The following is a 16,662-nucleotide window of genomic DNA, read 5'->3' on the forward strand; positions in this document are numbered from 1 at the left end:
ATGGGCCCAGAACTTTCCTTGGTGGAGTCACCTGACACCCAGTTGGGCTCTCCCTGCGCAGTGCTCTATATACACTGGGGAGCAGAGACACTCGTCCTCTTAGTCTGCCTGCCAGGAGAGGGAAAGGAGTGCTGGGAAAGGAGCTCAGACGTCGGTGTTGTGTGCGAAAACAAAGCACCACTTTAACTCAGTAATCTCTCAAGTCTTGAACATCTGACAGCGCAAGGTAACCCCCTTCTATAAGAAGCATTGCATTCAGCCTGGCTTCCTAGTCTGTCTTGCTTGCTGCTTTAAAAGCTTAACTGCCACATGTTAAAAGTTCTCACCATGTAAGTGAGGCCTGCATGGTTTTCTGTCAAACAATGGCATGATAAGCAGAATCAGAATCCCCACTGAAAACAACCACACAGTTCAGTGACTGTTTAGCAAGGACAATTGACTGTTTATTTCTTCATTTCCATTTCACACTGTCACAGATGTGATCTTTCTTCTTCCAGATCACCACAACTAGAAGAAATTAGTGAACTGCATAAACTATACAGCACAGCTATGACAGAATCTAATATAAACCCCCTCCATGTATGTATCACTTTGTCATATCCATGTTCCGTGTTTTTTTTTTTTTTTACCACAGCACATGGCAAGTTTCAGAAGTGGGTTTGGAAAAGACAGTAAAGCAACAGTATTACAGCATGTCAGCATATTCTGCTCTGTGTTACACAACTAGATAACTGGTTGTAATTCAATAACCTTGTCTAGTTGCAGCAGTTCTGGGACATTAAATGGACAAAATTTCTACTTCCACCCATTAGACAAACAGAAGAAAGAGAGATCCTCTAAAAATATTCAAATTGATTTGGTGTGTGTTTGTCTCTGCTTTCATAAATGATTCTATTTCCTGCCGCATGCTGCTGGTTTTATCAGAGCACAGCATTAACAAGTGAGGCAACAAGAGGCTTTTGTTGAGATCCTCACTAATCAAATACTGTCTGTCTGTTACTGCAACTCAAAGCTGTAGATTTCTGTGGGTATTTTTGGTTATGAAGCCCTTTGTTTTAAAAGGATCCAGATAAGTTTTAAGCCCATTAATCACTGATAAATGATCCCTGAAGTTGTAGCCACCCTCCATTCATTGCCATGTAGATAGGGCTGATACTTTTTATAGTAAGTGCAAGCTATTTGGAACCAGCTGTCGGAAAATACACACAGATCACTATACTGCCGGTTCAGCAAATCACATTTCCACCAGCCTGACTGAGACACTGTAGCGTTATGTTGCTGAGGGAGCAGAGAGAAGTGGACAGGGAGATAAAGAGAAGTGTGATATAGTCCCGTCGCTGGGTCACGAGTGTTGGGAGGTAGTTTAAACCACTACGCCAGTGGTTCCCAGCCATTTCCACCTCATGCCCAACTTGAAAATCTCAAAAATGTTGGCGGCCCACGTCTAACCTTGTAATAATACAGAGGCCAAATATGCCTTCTGAGAGCACTTTTTATTTTAACGCTAACAATTGAACATTCATGGTCCTGCCAGCGACAACATAAAGTTCCTATCAATGGCATATCACAGTGATAGGCCTTAATATGAGAAAAAATCAACTATGAAAGTAGTTTTTCAACATTTTTATGTTTTTAAAAAAAATTTTATTTTAAAACATTAAAAAATATAATTCATAGTTTAATTTAATCATTTTCTATAATTACATATTTTCACCAAAATTGTATTGTTGTGATTTGTCGGCCCACTTGCAATACATTCACGGCCCCAGCCCATAGGTTGGGAACCACTGCCCTAAACCACTGATGTCACACCACGACATAGCCGGCTAAAGACAAATTCCAAGTACAAAACAATTACAATTATACACATCAGAAAGAATATTGATCTTTATTCAGCAATGATGAATACATGCACTAATCTGGGATTTCTGTCCAAAACCAAAAGGGCTACAATTATTGACTTGTTTCTTTTGTTTATCAAAGATGTCTAAAGGACCAGCAGTAGGCATTGATCTGGGCACCACATACTCCTGTGTGGGCATCTTCCAACATGGCAAAGTGGAGATCATAGCTAATGACCAAGGAAACAGGACCACGCCCAGCTATGTGGCCTTCACAGATAATGAGAGACTGATTGGAGATGCTGCCAAGAACCAGGTGGCCATGAACCCAACCAACACTGTATTTGGTGAGTATTGCTACATCCACAAGAGAATAGGCTCAAAAAAGTGATCAGAGTTTATTTTTCTCCTCTCTGTGTTGACGACTAATCCTTCTGAAGAAGAAAAGTCAATACTTGTTATTTACTGTATATACACTGTGTACTTAACATGCGACTTTCAGTGTCTTGATTTTTCTCTTAAACCTACTTCAGATGCTAAGCGTCTGATTGGTCGTAAGTTTGACGACCCTGTGGTGCAATCAGACATGAAGCACTGGCCCTTCAAGGTTGTGAATGACTCTACCAAACCTAAGGTGGAGGTTGAGTACAAGGGTGAGATCAAGACCTTCTACGCTGAGGAGATTTCCTCAATGGTCCTCATCAAGATGAAGGAGATCTCTGAAGCTTATCTTGGCAAGGTAGTTGATAACAAACGTATAATACTATGGTTGACCTATGGTCACTTGGTTATATGCAGATAAAAGGGTGGAGATGGCATGATGCAACAATCAGGAAACACTACCTTATATTTGAAAGTTTGCACTTAACAGAAAACCTTATCTAAAATATAATATCTCAAAATCAGAGCAGGCACTTTCTTATGCCTCAAAAGACATTCTGAGAAAAAGTCTCTAGACGTGTATTGCGACCTCTAACCACAGTTTTCAATGTTTGCATCATGATGAGTGAAGTTAAAAAGTATAATAGTGTAAGCACACAAGTGCTATTTATTGACACAAGGTCTTACTTTCTTTACAGTCTGTAACCAATGCGGTTATAACAGTTCCTGCTTACTTCAATGACTCTCAGCGTCAGGCCACCAAAGATGCTGGAGTCATTGCTGGGCTTAATGTGCTGCGCATCATCAATGAGCCCACTGCTGCAGCCATTGCTTATGGCCTGGACAAAAAGGTAACTAACGTGTTAAATGCAAATCTGAACCTGTTTTATGTTCCTATTACTTATTCTTATCATTTGCTTTAGGTTGGCGGTGAACGTAATGTTCTTATCTTTGACCTTGGAGGTGGTACTTTTGATGTGTCAATCCTGACAATTGAGGATGGCATCTTTGAGGTCAAGTCCACAGCCGGTGACACTCACTTGGGCGGTGAGGACTTTGACAACCGCATGGTAAACCACTTCATTGGTGAGTTCAAGCGCAAGTTCAAAAAGGAAATCAACAACAACAAGCGAGCTGTACGACGTCTGCGCACAGCATGCGAGCGTGCTAAGCGCACCCTCTCCAGCAGCACCCAGGCCAGCATTGAGATCGATTCACTCTATGAAGGAACAGATTTCTACACTTCCATCACCAGGGCTCGTTTTGAGGAGCTAAATGCAGACCTGTTCCGTGGAACCCTGGAGCCTGTGGAGAAGGCCCTGAGGGATGCCAAGATGGACAAGAGCCAGATCCATGACATTGTCCTGGTCGGTGGCTCCACTCGTATCCCCAAAATTCAAAAGCTACTGCAGGACTTCTTCAATGGCCGTGATCTCAATAAGAGCATCAACCCTGATGAGGCTGTGGCCTATGGTGCAGGTGAATATCTCAACCACATTTGGATTTATATTTATAATTTTTAAATTTGCTAGTTATTTTTTCATTTTAGTAGTCATAGTCATCATGGCATCAGTTTCACCATTTCGAAACTCTTCACAGCTGTGCAGGCTGCCATCTTGGCTGGTGATAAGTCTGAGAATGTACAGGACCTGCTCCTGCTGGATGTAACGCCCCTGTCCCTGGGAATCGAGACCGCTGGAGGAGTAATGACTGTCCTTATCAAAAGGAACACCACCATCCCCACCAAGCAAACCCAAACCTTTACCACCTATTCAGACAACCAACCTGGTGTGCTCATTCAGGTACAGCAATCTTGAAGTAAAGAAGAAATGACAGTTACAATAACAATTAATCTTTAAAGTGTTTACTGATGCATCAGAATTTGATTTGAGTAATTGTTTTCAGGTTTATGAAGGTGAGAGAGCCATGACCAAGGACAATAATATCCTGGGCAAGTTTGAGCTGACTGGTATTCCACCAGCTCCCCGCGGGGTCCCTCAGATTGAGGTGACCTTTGACATTGATGCCAATGGCATCCTCAATGTGTCTGCTGTGGACAAAAGCACCGGAAAGGAGAACAAGATCACCATCACCAATGATAAAGGTAGACGACCATATTAAATACTTCTTAAATCAGGAGCACTGAAAAAGTGAATGTAGCACAAAAGCTGAGAGAAAATAGTGAAATCTTGTACTGGAGATACAGAGCTTTGAATTTCATCCTCCATTAGGGCGGCTGAGCAAGGAGGATATTGAGCGTATGGTGCAGGAGGCAGAGCAGTTCAAGGCTGAGGATGAGGCCCAGAAAGACAAGGTTACAGCCAAGAACTCCCTCGAGTCTCTGGCCTTCAACATGAAGAGCACTGTGGAGGATGAGAAGCTCCAAGACAAGATCAACCCTGAGGACAAAAAGGCCATTGTAGACAAGTGCAATGAGGTCATTGCCTGGCTGGACAAGAACCAGGTAAAAATCCATTCAACCATAAGTCGTGACAGAAAACAGACAGAGATTCTTCTTTGGCATTGTGAAAGCAGAGTTTAATTTTGTCTTAACATTGTGAAACAATTATCAACTTCCCTTTAATATTGTTTTTTTACAATAGCCAACAAAGTCCTCTGTCGCAATGAAGTCTTGTTGCTTCTGTTACCCAGATGGCAGAGAAGGATGAGTACGATCACCAGCAGAAGGAACTAGAGAAAGTGTGCAACCCCATCATCTCAAAGCTATACCAGGGTGGTATGCCAGAAGGGGCGCCTGGAGGGATGCCAGGAGGAATGCCTGGTGGTTTCCCTGGTGGAGCCGGAGGTGGCTCCTCCTCTGGCCCAACTATTGAGGAGGTCGACTGAACACTGCCGACAGTGTCTATACCTCAGATCCCAACACAAATTTACTGTCTTAAAGTTATTTTCTTAGCCAGAATGCACATCCAATAAACATTAGATCACAGGCTTATTTGTACTTAAATTCTTGCTACAACATTAACAAATCCAAGCAACTAAATCTGACTCCTACAAACATCATTTATCTCTCCACTACCACCCTTTGTGGGGTGATAAATGTCTGTGATTTCTAAAGATTAAATCAATAGGGGGGTGTCACGTAGCACATTGCGTTACACAGGCGCCCCATATGTAGAGGCTACAGTCCTCGCTGCAGCTGGCCCCCGGTTCGACTCCCACCTCAGACGGCCCTTTCCTGCGTGTCGTCTCCCCACTTCCTGTCTCTCTACTGTCCTGTCCATTAAAGGCACAAAAAGCCCAAAAAAAAAAAAAAAAAAAAGATTAACTCAATAAAGATCACCAATGGGATTCTGAATTGAAAAATCTACTGTTTGTTGTGATTTATATTGAAAATATCATTACATTTCTGAATAACTCATATACAGTATATTCATAATGCATAAAATAGGTATGCACAGGATCACTCAACTTGCAGCTCTTGAAACTTGCAGATAAAATTGGTTCCTGTAAACACACCACAAAGGTTTTGATGATTATCATTTATCTGAACATTAGCTTGAAGTACTCACAGGATATGTCTTCATGAAAAAGCACACAAAAAACATGTTAGTTGTCAAAAAGAGAAAATAGGAGCAACAATTTTCATCTTGTTTCTGCTGATACGTGAGGAATGAAATAAGGGTAAATATAGCTCAATATATAGAAGGTGGTGCAAATTCATCCTAAACATGAATTCAAGAACATGTGGATTCTAAAACTACAGAAAACTAAAAATTACATGGTGTTATTGCAACTTACCAGTGGAATGATTTTGCAACAATTTGTTTGCTAAAAGCCATGACCCAAGTGCACAAGAACAAGACAAACGCAAGCTTAAGACCAAGTAAGTGACTGTTTCAGTTAGAAGTCACCTCAGGTGCTTATCACCAGATGTTCCCTTCCCTGACCTACCACACCCATTGGACGGTTTGGGGGGGGGGGGGGGGGGTACCTGAAATATGGAGTGAAACACATGGAACTCAGGGTAAGAGCCACATATAAAAGCCAGTGTCCCACGCAGCTCAGACTCAGGGACGTGAATCACAGAGGCAGTCATGTTCTTGTTCATCAGTTGTTTTGCCCTTGTGACCTCTGCACTGGGTGAGTTACTGACAGTTTACCACCACATTATCCATTCATCTGTATGAAAGTTGATCGTGACAATAGCAACTGAGGATATCATTGGTAATCTTTGACACCTTGCACATCAATAGAATTGTAAATACTCACATGCAAGAAATAACTAAATAAAATAAATAAATAATAATCGTAACACATTCTGACATTTCCTAGTATGTACAGTATATGCCATATTTTGGGAGAAGCACATGATTTTTTGATTGTGTGACTGGGCCTCAGGTTGTGGAGTGCCTGCTATCAAGCCCCAAGTGAGCGGATACAACAAGATTGTAAACGGGGAGACGGCTGTGTCTGGGTCCTGGCCCTGGCAGGTTTCACTTCAGGTAGCCTATGTACTGCAACTGTCCACACCCACTGTCCCTGTAGTTTTGCTAAAATTTCAACACCATGCGTAATTCAGATGAAAGAAATATCATTAGGAAAAGACTATGAATATGCATCTTCTGATTCCTAGGATGGTAGAGGATTCCACTTCTGTGGAGGATCCCTGATCAACCAGTACTGGGTTGTGACTGCTGCTCACTGCCGCGTGTCGTAAGTAACTTTGATATGTCCCACATCTACATGAGAAAAATCCCAACACTGCCATCTCTGTAATAACTCTTTTGTCTGTTATTATTCTCTACAGTCCTAGAAACCACCGTGTTATCCTGGGAGAACATGATCGTCAGTCCAACGGTGAGCCCATTCAGGTCAAGAACATTGCCAGGGTAAGGAACACAATAACAGTGAAGCCTTTTTTTTTCCTTTATAAAAATGTAAAGCTTTGCCTCAATGAAGTAAAATGACATTATATTTGCTTGTGATTTATGCTCACCTCTCCATCCAGGCCATCACTCACCCCTACTACAACTCCCAGAATTTCAACAATGACATCACCCTTCTGAGGCTGTCTTCCCCAGTGCAGATGACATCCCGTGTGTCTCCTGTGTGCCTGGCCTCCTCCAGCACCAGCATCCCATCTGGAACTAAATGTGTCACCACTGGATGGGGCAAGACTGGCCAAACCTGTGAGTGAGAGAATGCTTTCTAAGTCTTACACACAGGGTAAATTTACAAACAGACATAAACTGTATGAACAGTTCCAATTCCACAAAGGAAAAATATAAAACCACTACAAAATATTCACCAAACCTCCATGAGAAAGATGTAAAAGATTTGTTTGTGTAGCTAACCCCATCTCCATTTCTTCTCCGCTCTCAGCAAGCCCCCGCTACCTGCAGCAGACTTCCCTGCCTCTGCTCAGCCCTGCTCAGTGCCGGCAGTACTGGGGTTACAACAGAATCACTGATGCCATGATCTGTGCTGGTGCTTCTGGAGTGTCCTCCTGTCAGGTAACAACCATATCAAAGCCTGAAATACACATTTGTAGGAAAAATAAGTAATTCTTCAAAACATCTGCAAATCAGGTGTAAACCAATTGTCCACATGATTTTTGTACATTTGCAAGTGACAAATTATTTCTTTATATATCATAAATGTAGGTAATCTATAGGGATTGATTAATGATTGTTGATGAACTGTTAGTGAATACTAACAGATCATTTGTCAATGAATCATTACTTAAACATTTTCAAATAATATACACATAATATCCAGATTGATAATGGATAATTCAGTATTAACAAAATACATAAAATAACCATGTATAGATTTTGCAAACCAGCAACTAGAAAAGAAAAGTATTACTTTGTTGACTAATGGCTTGTAAATGACTTGATAACGAAAAAAGCATAACTTCTTGTATCTTGTTACGCAACATTGACACCCTGCAGCTTTTGTTTTCTTGATGTATTTTGATACTAATGGCAAGCCAGCCCACATCCTGTAGAGAGCTGTAGAGAAAAAAATCAAGCGATGTCAAGAGCTTGAGCCAAGGTTTTATTCTATTATATGACCTCATGCATGCTCTTAAAAGTCAATAAGAAAAGCACGTTTGTCTCATTTTAGGGTGACTCTGGTGGTCCTCTGGTCTGCGAGAACAGTGGAGTGTGGTCCCTTATGGGTATTGTGTCCTGGGGTACCTCTAACTGCAATGTGCGTGCCCCTGCTGTGTATGCCCGAGTGTCCTACCTGCGCAGGTGGATCGACCAGACTGTTGCTTCCAACTAATGTCATCACACGTCATACAACTATGTTTGGTGCATTTATGAGAAAGCGTGCATAAAATTTTTAAGAAAACTAGTATTTGTTTCATGTCTTGCATTCATTTCCGCCTGATACGCTGGAGTGTTATGCAAACTGTATGTGTGACTGGTGGGTGCTAAGGTGTGCTGTGCAAATAACAAACAGCCAGTTTAAGATAAAGATCAAACTGCAAATGGAAAGCAGTTTAATAAGATCTGAGATTATTGCATTTGTTCAAAGACAAATCTAGGTCTTACAATAGTGGGTCTGAAAAAAAGAATTACTTTCCAGAATAATTACATATAAAGAAGAGAGCCCTGCAATAAATACTATCATTCTGGAACTTATTTCAGCTTTTGCCAAGACTTTATTAGAGTTATGTTCAATTAGCTCCAGTAGTTTTAAGATCATGCAGTCCTGTTGGATTGCATTATATTCTAACATGTTCTTGCTACTGTGTCTACTTGCTGTGGATTACTTCTAGCACAGCTACAGCAGCACTAGAAGTTATGTTTCATTGGCAGTTGCACTAACTGAGAAGGAGGAGTAATCAAGAGTCAGAAAGGAGGAGTACAGGCTGTAACACATACAGATCAACTTCGAATAAAGACAGACTATCATCGCACAGGAAAAATGGTGAATGGTAAGATATTTTAAACATATAATTGCATTCCTTTTAAATTGCACTAACAAAAAGGTACAAACTTTTTTTTAGTTAATAGGTCATACTTTCTGCTTGCAACAGAGATTGAATATCAGAGGTAAAGTCAACTTGCAATTTAGTAAAAAGTATTATGTGACCTCGCCCAGCCTAGTATTATAGTGGGAGCTAGTGTTGCATAGAACATTTTCAATACAATGATAAAAACTACAAAATCATCTTAAGTATATTAAAATCTGATTTTCTTTAACATAGTCTGGTTATAACTAAATTCTTTGTTTTCTCAGTGCTTACTGCAAAATGTGTTAAAGCAACAGTTGTTTCTAATAACACATTTCTTTATTTGTCCATTAGTCAGCATCACTTCCGATTCAAGCAAATCACCTGGGTTGGACAGGACTGGCAGATACAATTACTTGGCTATAGCCACTATGGTCATCTACTCTGTGATATTTCTGGCTGGGACAATGGGCAATGGTTTGGTCATCTATGTGACAGGCTGCAGAATGAAGAAAACAGTTAACTCAATTTGGTTTCTCAACCTGGCCCTGGCTGACTTCCTCTTTACGGCCTTCCTGCTTTTCACAATCATCAGTGTCTCTCAGGAGTACCAGTGGCATTTTGGACATTTCATGTGCAAGCTCAATAACTTTGTGAGTGTAGTCAACATGTTTGCCAGCGTCTTTCTTCTGATGGCCATAAGCCTGGACCGTTGTCTGTCCATCTGGGTGGTGGTGTGGGCACAAAACAAGCGGACCACTCGCAAAGCTCAGATCATAACTGCTGTCATCTGGGTGGCTGCTGTGGTATGCAGCATCCCTTATGCAACTTTTCGTGATCTTCAGACAATGCAGGGGAAGACTTATTGTACTTATTCGAAAAAGACACCAAAATTTATTCTCACCACTTTTCGCTTTGTTATGGGCTTCCTCATCCCATTCCTGGTAATATGCGCCTCCTATGTGGCCATAGGGGTTCGTGCAAGGCGCCTAAATAGGACAAGGACTCGTAGATCTCAGCGAATTATTTTTTCTATAGTTCTTGCATTTTTCATGTGCTGGTTGCCCTTCCATGTTTTTCATTTTATGGAATTAAAGATTGAAACTAACCCAGAACTATTTGAGATAGTTAAAACTGGAGGTCCTATAACTTTGTGTCTGGCTTTTATGAACAGCTGCCTGAACCCCATTCTCTATGTGTTTATGTGTGATGAATTCCAGAGGAAGCTCAAGCAGTCCATATGCTTAGTCTTAGAGAGTGCCCTAGCAGAGGACCGCCTGTCACTTATGTCCTCTCGCTCCTTGTCCTCCCACCTCTCACGGATTTCCCGGAAGTCTGAATCTGCTGCACCTACAGAGAGGAAAGGCACAGGCACTTCCTTAAACTTCACAGAAAGCAAAGTGCTCGAAACTGGGGAGAGGGAAACACTGAGCACTGAATAAGACCACCACATCCGGCAGGCAAAGTAAATTGTAATGGATACTTAATTTTTTCTTTGTAAATCAGTAGAGAGAAAAGTAGATCAGTCTGAAACTGCCAATCTGTGCATAGAAGAAAATTAGTATATTTTTATGTGTGATTTCAATGTCTTTTATGTTAAAGTGCCTACTCATCAACTGCTGGCTTATAAGACTTCCCCTCATCTAGCCCCCGTTATTTTTGTTTCACCTGTTACAACTTCCAGATTTTTTCTTACTAGATGTAGATTGATGACATCGTGTAGCTTCCAATGTGTAAATAAGCAAATCAACTAACACTTAGTAAGCGTGCTTCTGCTTTCAAGATGTAAATCTTAGTAAAGTTTTTCAAAGAACATCCAGTTTTAAAAGTGAATTACTTTGTATGATCAGATAAAGAAGTATGTGTAACTCATTTTGTGAAGATACCTGTTTTATGTTTATCTTGATTTTTGTAGGTTTTTATGATCCAGCTTATTTACCTTTGTTAACAGACAGGCTTATTGTCCATAGCACGATTCATGATACTGTCATAAAAGACTGGACTTAAATAATTGAGCTTTATGCATTTTCATACCCTGAATAAAAACGTTTTTTTGATGACGTGTTTTCTTCCTTCTACATGACAAACACGAGTGCACACTATTCGAAGATGGGTGCGTTATCTGTACAGAACATCAGTGGTATATACTTCGCTTCTTGCGTTTACAAAATGAAACATATCCTCTATATCAGCCCAGTCTCTGATGACTTGAAACCACCTCACCTCACCTCAACTGTTTGTTTTCAGTAAGTCAATGGAAGAAAAACATGTGAAACACAAAAACGTAATTGTTTGACAAGATAATTTCCTTATCTCACAAAACACTTACTCTGAAGGTGTTAACTCTCCCCTCTCTGTATACAAAGAGAGCATGTACTACAGTGCAGTTATAAAAGGCTGCAGTTTCTAAGCTGTTCATCTGGTGTAGATTTCTCTATGTTTCATGATTTCAAATCCAATGTGCTGTAACACAGATGAAAGCTTTGTTATTCTAGCACTTTCTGACTGCACAGTAGTTCCTGTATCTCCACATCTGCGACATTACGTCTTTAATGATGTTTAGTAACTGACATTCCACTTTAGATTAAGGCATGAAAATACAATTATGTTTGCAGTTATTGGGGCTTGACATTTGTGGAAATCAAGGGAGCAAATCTGAAAGTGGAAGAGACCACAACGGATTTTAATCAGTCTTGTTAATGTTGCAGATACACAAGTCACTTTTTTTATGGAAAAATACTACTGATGAGTTAATTTATTCAGACATATATGTAGCTTTTTTTTATGATTAAAAACAGTCTCACATCACACTAAAAGAAACTCCTGCATAAGAAATTGCATCAAATTTAAACATCTTTCAAAAACAAAAAATCTGCAATGCATAGGACGTATGGTCTATTTAAGGCTCCATTTTCGGTTAATACTTCCCTATGAGTCTGATTGTTTAGATGGCAGGTGTATTCAGACATTGAGTCCTATGGCATGGCTCCATTCCAACTGTATAGAGAGTCCATTCTGTGATGGAGTTATAAGGAAGCCAGTTAGCGATCATAGAGCTCCTTCATCTCCTTTAGGATCTTGATACTCTCACTGTATCTTAGTTGGTTCTTGTTGGAGCACTCCTTCCATCTGGAAAACAGAGCAATAAATATCAGTTATTTTGTTCAACTTTTTTATAGTGTATTTTCGTAGACTGTTCATTACAAAATCTCATGGTTACACCACTTTTTCCAGTTTCTAATGTGAGAATAGACACCTTTATACAATATGCTCATATTCTTATCCACTTTTATCACAACTCTAAATTTGGAAATGTGAGCATAGTTAAAGGTTATATATTTTTCTCCCATTCAGCAAGCTTAGCTGGGATGGAGCGAACACTAACTGACATGCAGTTTGCTTATGGTTATGTGGTAGGTGCTGAAATGCATGAAAGAACAACTTTAAAAGTCTGCTTCTGTTCAGAACAGAACAATTATAAAATCATTTTGTTTTCAAGTCAGGCTCTTTGGTCAACTGTTACAGATTTTGACAAAGATCAACACACTGTATACATCAGACATTAACAGCTTGTCACACACCTTTAGCACCACACAGAATACCCATGGATGAAACCTTGACCTTGATGTCGGCTGTGTACAGTACACAGGTCAATGAAAATGTGAATAATTCTTTTCAACAAAAATAAAAGGTACGAGTTATAGTGGGACTCAAATGGCTTTTCATGAAGACATACTTTTGCCTTATCTTTTTCCAACGTTCCATGTGGTCACATATGAGAGAACCTGATACAGGGACTGAATCTGTCAACTGTGGGGAGAGAAAATGATTTTGTTAGTTATAGTTCTTTCGTTAACTTTTTAACAAATGAACTTGATTTAATAATACATGTCTGCAATCTAATACCACAATGCAAATAAAATACCATCAATAATTGTCATGCACATATTATACAGAACCTTGGTAACAGTGGATTTTTCAGTATGTGGGATCCTGAGATTGATGGGTTCACCAGAAGTGCTGTTTGGACAGGAGGATGGAGGAGGGAGTCTGTACACATTCTGGCCTTTACCATTGATCATGTCCGTGACCTGGCAAAAGAACAAAATTTAGAAAAAGGAACACAGTGGAACACCCATTCACACAAAGTTATTCCTGGTGTTATGATGTTCAAAGACCATTACAAAATACCTTCTTTAGGACTTAAAAATTACATTCTAGAAAGTACTAGATTTGTATTTCACTGTTTCAAAGACATTTTTAATCTAAATCAATGAACATACTAATGATAAGTGTTTTAAATGATCAGTTCAGACAAATTACAAAATTAATACAAATATTTTCACACTTACTAATAGTAATAATATATATATATATATATACTATATATATATATACTTTACACTGGTACAGTGGTGTTACCCACAGTGTGGTTTAGTTATGCACATATGCAGTTTCAGTTGTATCTGTAGGGATTCTGAGATCTCTACTGCTGAGACATATCCTCCATACACCAAACATGGGGATGGAATTTTTTGTAGTACTCAAAACACTGAAAAAATTACAACTGAAATATGCAAAGGCAACTCACCATTCCTCAAACAATAAACACACACTTTCTCACAGGCTAAACACTGCTGTCTTCATTAGCAGTTTTTATATTGCTTCGCCACAAGGGAGTGCCTTTATGTTGTTCTGACAGAGACAGAGTGTTGATAATAACTTGTAAGAGCCCAGTATAACTGTGCCCCTGTGCATCAGTGTTAGATTATGTCATACAAACATTTTGTATTTCAACCATTTACAATCAATGAAATAAGACCTTGTATGAAAACATATACAAATCCATAAAATTAAAAGACACACTATGCTGCATTTTTAAAAATCCAAGTACTCTGTCCCAATTTTTTAACAACCAACCTGTTCATATTTATGGTGTTTTTAAGTGCATTTTATATTGTTGCTATTGCAAAGTCCAACAAAGTTGCATGAGGTATAGTGCTGAGATCACAGACCCAAAAGCCATCCTATCCGAACATGCCCCTATAACCTATAAATTATTGAGAACCTTTTCTAGCCTTTGCACCACTAGTTGAGCCGCCCAGGAAACTCACAAGTTCATTGAATGCATTGTAAATCATCTCACATGATGCTACTCAGTCAAACATTGCGACTCGTGTCAGTGAGTGAGACACACCCATGGGGGAGAGATGAGATCAGAGACAACAGTTGGAGAAATAAGTGGGAAAATAAGGGGAGTGAGAAATAAGAGGGAAAGAAAGAGAAAAGGTGTTTAAGCTGTGCAACTGTCTGATGTGTTGAGACTGTTTATTATAAAAATTGTTGTGACTGTTAAGATGTGAATGGAGTTCACAAAAGAGAAGAAAAAGGGAAACTCAAGCTTCACTTTTTATTTAATTTTTCTAAGATTAAGCACTTTATTTTACGATGCTTGTTTTTCCAAAAGCTCTCTGTTATGTACTCATTACTCATTACAGCCCTTATTTTCCTTGAAATAGGAAAAGAACATTTGTTTATTATTGAAGTACTTATTGTTTATTATCCCTTCAGCTCACTCCCTCCAGAGCAATTGGCCACAATAACAGTAGAGTCCCTACTGCACAAAGGAATACGCTTTTAAAACTTTTTGGTGATGTTTGCATATTTTGAATGAAATTAAAATTATTCATCATGTATAGCCTCACCTCTTCCTCTACCATGCTGTGTGGGGGGCTCGGGGAAGCAGCTGGCTCTCGAACAGACGGGTTGTTTCTCATCCAGGCACGGCAGATAGGATACAGTGGGGTGCTGGTGTTGAACTGAGCCAAATCCACACTCCGATCAAACAACTTAATAATGTAAGCATCTAGCAAATGGAGAAAGACAGAACAGCAAGAAAAAGAAAAGGTAAGTAATTGAACAATGAAGAAAAAGCCAAAGTGATCACACAGTAACTGAGGGACAAAAAGGACAAATGCTACAGTGGAATTTATTGTTGAATTGTTTTCAGTATTTGCAAGTTTACTTTGTTTATGCTGATTGCTCTCTGGTATGCCTTCATCCATTTCTTTTCTCTTCTTCCTCCGATGCTGTGGAAATCGAGCTGAAGGTCTGGGGGAAAAAAAATCAAAAATCAAAACAAGTATGGAAACTTTATTTCATGTCTTGAAAATTCACAATAGTTACTGCGTCTTGTGTGTTTTTATTAATCTATTGTTGTACGCAGAGAAAAAACTTTTTAATGTATAAAGATAAAATCATTGACAAAGGGGCCCCACAGTGAAATGTTTTTTTCAGACACAAATAATAAGACAAAAAAAATTGTGGAAGTGTTTTTGAGCTACTGTCAGCTAAGGATCAAAAATACATACACTTGCCTTTTTCCAGCAGATGATGGAGACAAATCCCTAGAAAGGGTAAGTGGAAAACACAAAAACAGACCTTTGTACTTTTATGTTGAAAAAGCACACATTAAGTGACTCCACAGCACCAACCACAGTATATCATTTATTCCACAAAATTCTACATATAAAACTGAAATCCAAATCGTCGACCCATACTTGTTTAAAGCGTCCGATGATATTTTTCCAGTGTCACCCTCATTTTGCTCCCTGTTCAAAATTCAATGATATTAGTCTGACTGGAAAACAATCACAATGATACATTGCTGATTTAAAAAAATACTTTCATAATAATAATATAATAATTCTGACCTTTCATTTTCACTCTTCTCAACCAGTCCCTTTAACACAGCATCCAATCTGCTGCGAGCACCAGTCCCCTCTAAATCTGCAGAAGTCATGATTAAAGTTGTATACATATATAATAATTACTAACTGCATCCACAGTAAGGTGATAATATTCTTTAATGTGGGTGACATTACAATGCTGAATTTGAATAGTGAATATAATGCCATATGCAATAGTCTTCGTCAGGAAGACTTGAATGGAAATAACTTCGGTGGATAGGGTACACCGCTCACCTGGCCTTTCAGTCTTGATCTTGACGTGATGCATTGTCTCCGCCTTTTGTCGTATATATTTCACACGGTAATTAAGAAAAAATACACCTACTTTTAAAGCCAAGCGTTCACTGTCGGTAACCGGACTGCTCTCAGTCTTTAAGGATGATAACGACTCGTAACAACTACTTGAGAAAAATAACGTATGACTGTTACAGGACGTTTGCTTGCTAACGTGAACGTTTGCTAGCTAGCTGCGGTTATGCGTTAGCCGTAACCATTGTATAACGTCAACGCTAGACCGCAAACTCAACTTTATCCAAGTTTACCTATTATAACGATTAGTTGAATGACAGTTAGTCCTTCCACACATTCACTTGAATGATACGGTGGAGCGGTTGTTTTATTATTATATTGGACCATAGCACTTACTAGCTGAAATTACCATTGCTAACTTAGCTTATTTTTGACGATCGCATAGCCTTTGCAGACTTTCCTCTTCCGCGCGCTGCCGGTTTCCTGTTAACTGATTGGCGCCTGTCCGATGAGG

General features: G+C 39.5%; 4 protein-coding genes across 6 annotated transcripts; 3 read left to right on the forward strand and 1 right to left on the reverse strand.

Annotated features, from left to right (window-relative positions):
* The first annotated feature begins 89 nt into the window (after nucleotides 1-89).
* Nucleotides 90-5,409, forward strand: LOC111234021 (heat shock cognate 71 kDa protein-like). Of its 2 annotated transcripts, XM_022761913.1 has the most exons (10): nucleotides 90-226; nucleotides 498-579; nucleotides 1,984-2,188; nucleotides 2,375-2,580; nucleotides 2,921-3,073; nucleotides 3,146-3,701; nucleotides 3,822-4,024; nucleotides 4,128-4,326; nucleotides 4,454-4,686; nucleotides 4,875-5,409. In XM_022761913.1, the coding sequence occupies exons 2-10, from the start codon at nucleotides 550-552 to the stop codon at nucleotides 5,067-5,069; spliced, it is 1,980 nt and encodes a 659-aa protein (XP_022617634.1). In that variant the 5' UTR covers nucleotides 90-226; nucleotides 498-549; the 3' UTR covers nucleotides 5,070-5,409. The 2 variants fall into 2 exon arrangements, with proteins under 2 accessions (XP_022617634.1, XP_022617635.1); XM_022761914.1 differs by lacking the exon at nucleotides 498-579.
* Nucleotides 5,410-6,227: 818 nt separating this feature from the next.
* On the forward strand, nucleotides 6,228-8,546 carry ctrl (chymotrypsin like). The gene is made up of 7 exons (XM_022761915.1): nucleotides 6,228-6,323; nucleotides 6,582-6,685; nucleotides 6,817-6,896; nucleotides 6,991-7,072; nucleotides 7,192-7,372; nucleotides 7,566-7,696; nucleotides 8,313-8,546. Exons 1-7 carry the CDS (start codon nucleotides 6,278-6,280, stop codon nucleotides 8,472-8,474), a joined length of 786 nt encoding a protein of 261 aa, XP_022617636.1. The 5' UTR covers nucleotides 6,228-6,277; the 3' UTR covers nucleotides 8,475-8,546.
* Nucleotides 8,547-9,091: 545 nt separating this feature from the next.
* Nucleotides 9,092-11,207, forward strand: LOC111234048 (C3a anaphylatoxin chemotactic receptor-like). Its single transcript, XM_022761957.1, has 2 exons — nucleotides 9,092-9,132; nucleotides 9,505-11,207. Exons 1-2 carry the CDS (start codon nucleotides 9,123-9,125, stop codon nucleotides 10,590-10,592), a joined length of 1,098 nt encoding a protein of 365 aa, XP_022617678.1. The 5' UTR covers nucleotides 9,092-9,122; the 3' UTR covers nucleotides 10,593-11,207.
* A 599-nt stretch (nucleotides 11,208-11,806) lies between these two features.
* Nucleotides 11,807-16,617, reverse strand: lin37 (lin-37 DREAM MuvB core complex component). Of its 2 annotated transcripts, none has more exons than XM_022761967.1 (9): nucleotides 16,134-16,617; nucleotides 15,864-15,939; nucleotides 15,711-15,761; nucleotides 15,522-15,557; nucleotides 15,176-15,261; nucleotides 14,856-15,016; nucleotides 13,110-13,241; nucleotides 12,887-12,960; nucleotides 11,807-12,279 (listed from the first exon to the last, which is right to left on the reverse strand). In XM_022761967.1, the coding sequence occupies exons 1-9, from the start codon at nucleotides 16,165-16,167 to the stop codon at nucleotides 12,192-12,194; spliced, it is 738 nt and encodes a 245-aa protein (XP_022617688.1). In that variant the 5' UTR covers nucleotides 16,168-16,617; the 3' UTR covers nucleotides 11,807-12,191. The 2 variants fall into 2 exon arrangements, with proteins under 2 accessions (XP_022617688.1, XP_022617689.1); XM_022761968.1 differs by having other exon boundaries at nucleotides 15,528-15,557; nucleotides 16,134-16,615.
* Between the last annotated feature and the right edge of the window lie 45 nt (nucleotides 16,618-16,662).

This window comes from Seriola dumerili, unplaced genomic scaffold (assembly GCF_002260705.1).
Source record: "Seriola dumerili isolate Sdu_G_001 unplaced genomic scaffold, Sdu_1.0 BDQW01000433.1, whole genome shotgun sequence".
In the NCBI taxonomy this organism is placed as follows: domain Eukaryota; kingdom Metazoa; phylum Chordata; class Actinopteri; order Carangiformes; family Carangidae; genus Seriola; species Seriola dumerili.